At 40.8% G+C, this 7,500-nt stretch overlaps 1 protein-coding gene across 10 annotated transcripts in view; it reads right to left on the bottom strand.

The window, feature by feature from the left end:
* The window catches only part of Foxp1 (forkhead box P1), a 425,908-nt gene that overhangs the window by 48,412 nt on the left and 369,996 nt on the right, over window positions 1-7,500 (bottom strand). For all 10 annotated transcript variants that reach the window (XM_017796949.2, XM_008828278.3, XM_017796947.2 and 7 more), the window contains one exon: window positions 6,403-6,507. In XM_017796949.2, the coding sequence (XP_017652438.1) occupies window positions 6,403-6,507 (105 nt within the window). The remainder of the gene's footprint in view (window positions 1-6,402; window positions 6,508-7,500) is intronic.

Genomic DNA, 7,500 nt, shown 5'->3' with positions numbered 1-7,500 from the left:
ATATGTCTGCAGCTATATGTAGAATTACCTTCCTAAGTAGACAGTCACAGATATTTCTAATGCTTTCAAGAAAAGCAAAATTCAAATTTCATTTGCATCTCTAAATAAAATGTTTGTTGGAAAAGAAAAAAAAAAAACAAAACAATGTGTCCAAATGTCACTTGCTTCTTTTTCTGAGTGGTGGTGGCACTGGCTTGTTATGTTTGGCAAACTTGTCTAAACTTTTCCAATATTCTATGTATCACTAGAGGGCACTGTGGTCTTTAGGCCACTTTGACCTCTTCAAGCAGTAGGGAAGGTCTTGAACTTCTGAGCAAAGCAGAAAGGTTAAAGAAGAAACTTTTTTTTTTTTTTTTTTTTTTAAAAAAAAAAAATTTAAAAAAAAAACTTTTTTTTTTTTTTTTTTTAAAGAAAAACATTTCTCCCTCTTTGGGAACACCCAGTTTTTATTCTTTTAAAAACAATGGAAGAAAATGCAGGATAAGTAGAAAAGTCAAGTTTGTAAAAACATAAAGCTCATCCTGCAATTTTCAAAGCCTTCCTGCTTCAGAACTGATTGGGTGAGAGAGAATTCATCCCTATCATCTTGGGACTGTAATGGCAAAGCTGGGGCTGATGTGCATACACACCCATAATTAAGGCCTGCTATTCCCTCTATGACACTCAGGGCTCCTGTGCTCACTAGAGGTAATTTCACTGTAGAACGTTGAGGCATGCAAGCCCAAGAGCCACAAATGGGTTTGAAACAATTTATGATATCCGGACTCCTTCGACATGTATTAGCATATACCTGGTTTCTTTAACATACACTTTGTTTTTCCAAAACCACAAACATAGTTGCTGGCATATCATGTGGAAGTGCTTAAGGGGCTGGAAGTTAACACCTTTGTGATCCCTGCAGCCTCTCGGTGGCTGTTAAACAAAAGCCTCTTTGTCGGGGCTTTCTTGAAATGTTTTCTTAACATGTTCCAAGTAGTTTTAGGCAGGGAACTAAAGTAAACAAGATGTTACCATGATAAAAACACTTGTGAAAATATTGCAGAGCACACTTAGTTTCTCTCACATGAAACTCTTCACAGTTTGGAAAAGAAAAATTCACTGAAAAAAAAAATTTTTTTTTTAAAAAAAAGCATTACCAGAGAAACATCTTGTTCTGTCTGCTGCCCTGGACCTTCTGGAGTGGGTCAAAGTTCCGTCTCTGTGCATTCTCTTTCAATGCTTCTCTGCATGTTTTATATTAGAACCCACAGAAGATTTCTCTTGCCTTTCATAAATTATATACATCTGACTAACAGGCAAAGGCATTTTGGTTTTGTTTACCTTTGTCTGCATAGAGCTTTTTCCATAAGAAATAACCAAAAAAGGGGGAAATGATCTTTTCAAATGGAATACTACATAAGGACACAAAATGTTCTTTTTCAAGATCTTACACAAGTAATCATATAAAAGCCAAACTAGAGGGTCGAAGATTCGGCTTGGGGTCTAGTGGACTGCTGGCCCACCATGCATTAGGCCATGTGCGCCATCTGCAGATATTAAAACAAAAATTAAGGGAGAAAGAGATACTTTCTTTCTCTAAGCACATAAGAGCACTTGGCATTACTGAAGCTATAGCTTATCTGACTGCACACTCTAAGCTAGAAATAGTGTGGTCATAATCTAGAACCTTCTTGTCTGCTTTCCACCTTGCCAAAGCATCATGGGAGGTCTTTTTTTTTTTTTTTGAGAGAGGGAGAGAAAGGGAAGAATTCTAATTCCATGTCTTTAGGGTAAAAATAATTCAGATAAATTTGGGAAAAGAGAAACTGACTAGAGTGGGGTAAGTGCTTCTCTCTGGAGGCCAAAGGCTAGTTTTAGTATCCCTGTACTTGGAGAATTCAGAGCAGTGCCCAGCTCCCCATCATGCCATTAGAGAGAGCAAGATCAACTGCTGGCCTCAGTACACACTAAGGAACACCACAGTCACGTAACGACTCTGGGCTGATAGACAAAAAAGAGAGAGAGATAAGGCAGGACCCAATACTCAAATTTCAACTTGTTTTGGGAAGACACAGACTTGAACAGGTGCAAAAGCCTGAGTGCTGGCTGTAGCAAAAGGCAAGGGGCATGCATCTTTGAGCAGTGTTTCTGAAATCAAGGGCCCTGTGGTAGATAGAATGCAACTTAGGAACAAACCCTGTGGCAAGATCACAGCCAACGGGTCACATCAAGTCTCTGGTCTTCATCTACCAACAATTTCATGAATCTTCTTCGGGGGAAAAATGTGCCACCTTTTCTGACCTGCGGGTCCTCTGCCCTTCTCTGCCAACAGTGGCACTTCAGTGTCCAATGGAGTTTTATCTTGAAATACTTCTTCTGGCCTTCTTGACAGTGATATCTACTACCTGGAGCCACACAAGACCAGAAAACAGTAACCAGGCAAAGTCACATTCTTGTCTCACACTTAAACCTGAGAAGCCAGGTGGGAGAACCCAAGAGCCAAGATGTGTAAAGCCCGTGGATGGAGAGGGAAGTCACAGACCATCCCACACATATTCCCAACTATAGCGGCCTCCAGGGCTCTGCATCCATGTGGACAGAATCCAGCAGGGCACACAGCACTGCTCAATTGGAAATACAGGAGGACACCAAAAGTGTGACCTTAGGTCATAAGTCAGAACGTTGGTGTGAGGGGCACAGTCAGGTTCCTTCTTCACACGGGCTTTGTGTCTGTTTGGAGGTGACTAGCCAGGGGAGCGGACCTACAAGGATTACATTACAAAGCCTAAGGTACTTAACTCTCTGTGATGGCATCCAACCTCAGGGTTGGACTGTCTGTGTCGTATTACATCAGAGAACAGTCTCTCCCAATGCCTTCTCTAAATACAAGGTCAAAAATTTCTAGATATTTAAGATTATTGCCTCTGAAATATACCCAGGTAGATGAGAAGTGCCAGTATTTTTCAAGTGCTTAGTAAGGGACTAGGCATTTCATATGATTAAGTCTTTCAAGTCTAACAATTCTAAGAGATTGTTATTAATATACCAAAGTACTGTACACATGCTAACAGTGTCTGAGGCTCAAAGATACTATGAACCTATGCAAAAGACCACTTTAAGAGTTAAGTGGCTTCATTCCTGATCTGTCTTTGCCCAATACTTTCTTTCAATTCATTGCCTTGAGGAGAAAGCAATTCATTAATAAAAGTGCAGCCTCTCCTAGGCACTGAAGGGTAGCATCGAAGAACAGGACCCTGAAACCACAACTCTTAATAGCTGTGTGACCTTGGGTATTATACTGAACTTCTCTGTGCCCCGGGTTGCCTTTACTACATATTCAAGTGCTACAACATTACCCCAGTGAGGGAGTTGTGAGGATTAAATGAGTTAATATGTATGAATATACATCCAAAACTGTGCCTGTTCCATATTTCAAGGTTGCTTAGTTATATACAATTACTAGAATTGATTAGTGTCAATTTGCTTAGATCATAAGACATTACTTCTAAAAATGGAGGGGGCTCATGAAAGAGAGAGCTGGGAGAGAGATTCCTTCAGATCCTACCACCCCAGCACTTTGAGAAGAAATGCTTAAACTATTGCTCTCTGGTAAGAGTGTTATAGTTCGAGGAAGCCATGTGGCTTTTATTCGAACTTCAGCACGTATGGTAGGTCCCTGCAGTGGAATCCACAGGAAGACGAAGTGGGTCTCACTACAGCCAACTGGATTTCCCTTTAGGGCTAAGCAGAGATGTGGCCTGCGCAAGTCTCCAACATGACTGACTTGTCTTCTACTGTGTTAGGCAAGATCTGGGCACCTAAAGACAGGCCTGACTTTCTAAGCATTCAAATCATGCTGCAGAGGAAAAATGAGATCCTGAATTAGTAACCCAGGAAAGCACCAAGAAAACTGAGTTCAGGGGGGTTTCTTCCCTGCGGGAACACTCATTTTCAGTTTCTGGAACCAAGTCTCTCATTCCCACCCCAGGTGGTTCATGGTGTCCCTCTGCTCTGGAGGCAGGAATCCCAAGGGAGCCTGGGTCTGACCCTATGATTGGCTCAAAGTCAGAACACAGGGCTCAGTCTGGATCAAGAGCAGTCTGTTCAGAGCCTCCCTTGAGAAGTAGGGGAAAGAGATGTGCTGTGGGACTGATAATTCTGTGGGACATAAATCTGTGTTCTTCAGTTCTACTCTGAAAAGATTCAGGATGAAGGTAGCACACCAGAAAACAGAGCTGATAAGTAACGAAAACTCCAAAAACCCTGATCAGACATCTGGATCCTAACCTGCTCAAGGCTAGCTATGCTCTTGGACTCCCCAGTCTACACCAGCTGATTTCCACCCCTGCCTTTTTTCTTATGTCAATTCATGTCAGGTTTGTATAACTTGCAAATAAAGTCTTCTGAAAAAAACACATAAATAAACACTAGGAAATAACTAAACAATTTTGCCAGTTGATAGCGGGCATTCCAGTTCTACTGCGCAAACAGGAACCAAGAACAAGTCAAGCCAGGTGCAAAACCACAATAAAGAGTAAAAGCGTAAAAGCCAGGCTCCTACATCCTGAGAGGTAAATGGGACGCTTTTTATAGGGCACAAGTCTGGGCTCCAATTCCAATGACCTTTAGCTTTGTTTTGTTTTTTTCCCTTTAGTACTAGAAGTGGTTTGAAATTATTCCCTTCTTCTTTCCCTTCTTCCCTTAATTCCTCCTCCTCTTCTATGTCTAGATTGAGAGAGCTAGCCATACCTTGTCAGTTCATGTAATACCTGAACCTTTGATCTGAAGAGTAGTAAGCTAGAAATACTTAGACCACTAATGAAAAATTTTAAATGGGTCCAACTGGGAAACTAGCAATTCCCTTTCTGCCTCTAGAGCTGATCCATATCACCCAGAGTGCTGACAGCAGTTTTACCGTTTAAGATTTTATAAACAAAAAATCATGTGGACCAATGCTTGTCAGTCATTCTACAGGCAAGTGAAATCAGCAAGATATTTACTCAACATTGGTGCAGAAGGAAATTAGAACTTAAAGTGCTTCCTGCCCCATTCTTTTCCTCCTGTTGGATAAATACCATTAAGCAAATGATAGGTGATAGACAATAAAACAGATTCCATAAGAGAGCTATACAGAGGACAAAGCTTATCTGAATCACGTATCTGAATGCTAATAATATTCATTGGAAAGGACTGTTGCTTAGGTTTAAAGTATCCTGCTCTTGATGTTGATACTTACCAGCAATTTCGAACATATCTTTTAAAAACTTTAACTATATTCTTCAATGACTAGACAATCCTCTTAAAGTGAAATGTTCAAACTAGAAGCTATGAAATAAGTTCAAAGGCTTCTATGCATTATTAATAACAATAGTCACCAAAACTTGTTTATAGGTACTACTAGACATATCTCCAAGGGTTGATGTAGCACAACATTTGTATCTGGGTCCATAAAGAGAGATACAAAGTATGGTCTAATCCCAAAGAGATCATACACAAAGGAAGCCTGCATTGCAACCATCCACCTCTATTTTTGGGGACATGAGTGAGAAAATCTTCAGAAAAAAAGACTCCAAGCACCAACTCTGTAAGCCACCATGTGCCCCACATGTAGATGCTGTAAGTGAGCATGCTTCCTTGTTGTAAGATATATGCTAAATATGAGGTGGTATTGTACTCAGTCCCTAGATCAACGATTCAATCATCTTATACCACAGTGATGCCAAATATTCAGGAGAGTCAGTCTTTTAACTGCTGGTAACACAGGTGAGGGAGGGGAATATTAAGATGCAGTGCAGAGGGACCCATTCAGTATACAGAAGAGGAACAGAGTGTTTAGGCAGAGGCTCTACCAGCACCAACATTCAAGAAGAGATAGCCCAAGTTTTCATCATACTTCAGCTGAGGGAATTAAACTCACAAAGCTCTCCTGGTAACCACAAAGATATAAGCAGAAGCTGAGGCCAATGCAGGGAGGCAAGAACAAAGATGGTGACACTGCCTCAGCATCCTTTCCTAAGGTTTAACCGTGTCATTCTAAAGAAGGCATCCCATCACTGAACTGGAAAGGACCAGTCACTGGCACCAATTTTATCAATTTAGAGTGAGTCTGACTGTAATCTATACGAAAATGAACAAAAGAAGTAAAAACTAAATTATCTCAATTCCGGGTTTTCTTTCAAAATCACTACTGTTTTGAAAAACAGACAAATACAGATTCTTACTAAAAGTATTACAGCCTTTACATTTAAGACTCTTTGCTTTTATGGGGCAGCCATCCAATATGTTTCAACTTCCATGAGAGTGACTTGAAGGCCACTCTCAGAAGGGCTGTATGAAACGCTCCATCAGGAGAGCAGCTAAGGACTGACAGCAGGAGGGAACGATTGTGTGAAAGTAAAAGACAAAGCAGGCAACCCTCCTTACTTTAGAAATGATGGGAAGTCTTCACACACTGCTTCACAGCCGGGCCACTTGCATACACCATGTCCGTAGAGAGGATGACTATGGGGGTGTTCCTCGTGGGACAAGCTGGAAGAAAACATAGAAGACAGGAGAATGAGTGTGCTACCAAAACCTGTCCCCCAGGAGAGGGAAACACGGCCTAAAGAGCCCACATGGCCCAGAGAGCATGAGATTGTCCTTCCCCACATAGCTCTGACTGTCCTTAATATGTAGACCAGGTTAGCCTTGAACTCACAGAGATCTGCCTGCCTCTGCCTTGGAATGCTAGGATTAATGGTGTGTGCCACCACGTCTGGCTATTAATCCAGCTCTATTTTTTTCTAAGCAACAGTGAATCCATAAAAGTTAGAATATTATGTTCTAAGTATATTTAGGTATAAATACCTAATAATGTTAGAAACCTACCTCTATGATGTGTGAAAAGTGTTTGGCTGGTTTTTGTTTGGCACAAGGCAATGTACCCATTTTGATAACAAAATGGTAAGATCTGTACTGGATTTGGGAGTCTCCTGTTGTGTTTTCTACCCAGAGTATTTTCTATTGCTCCCTCTTCCCCCTCCCTGAAAATGGCTTTCACAAAATTGAATATCTTTTTTTAACAAATTAATCTATCCAGCAAAAAAATGGTATAAATAAATAATGTGGAATAATAAAAACTAATTTAGCAAGACAAATATACATATCATCTACATAGATCATCAGCTTTGTGGTGTCAGGAAGCTTATATTCCTGAAGTCATTGACACTACTTGGCATGAGCAGGAAGGGGTTAATGCTCCAGTGGGGTTCCAATCGATACATAATGATCTGGCCACGCAGATCAAGTCATGGGACGCTTTGATCTGCATCACATGGTGCTGAGGGAAGAGTCAGTTGGGCTCCATGATAAGCCGTATTCACAAATATTTTCTCTTAGGTTTCTGTAACCAGATTTCTTTCAGACAAATTATTTTTACAGCCCTCAGATTCCACCAAGAAATATAAAACATTGAGAATACATGGACACACTTCCTTCATGTGAGTGGAGGGCCCTTTTGCTGCCTCTGTATGACTTCGAACT

This window comes from Nannospalax galili, unplaced genomic scaffold (genome assembly GCF_000622305.1).
Source record: "Nannospalax galili isolate Female #2095 unplaced genomic scaffold, S.galili_v1.0 scaffold1013, whole genome shotgun sequence".
Taxonomy (NCBI): Eukaryota; Metazoa; Chordata; class Mammalia; order Rodentia; family Spalacidae; genus Nannospalax; species Nannospalax galili.
The sequence above is the reverse complement of the archived record's forward strand: the minus strand, read 5'-3'. Positions and strand labels throughout refer to the sequence as shown.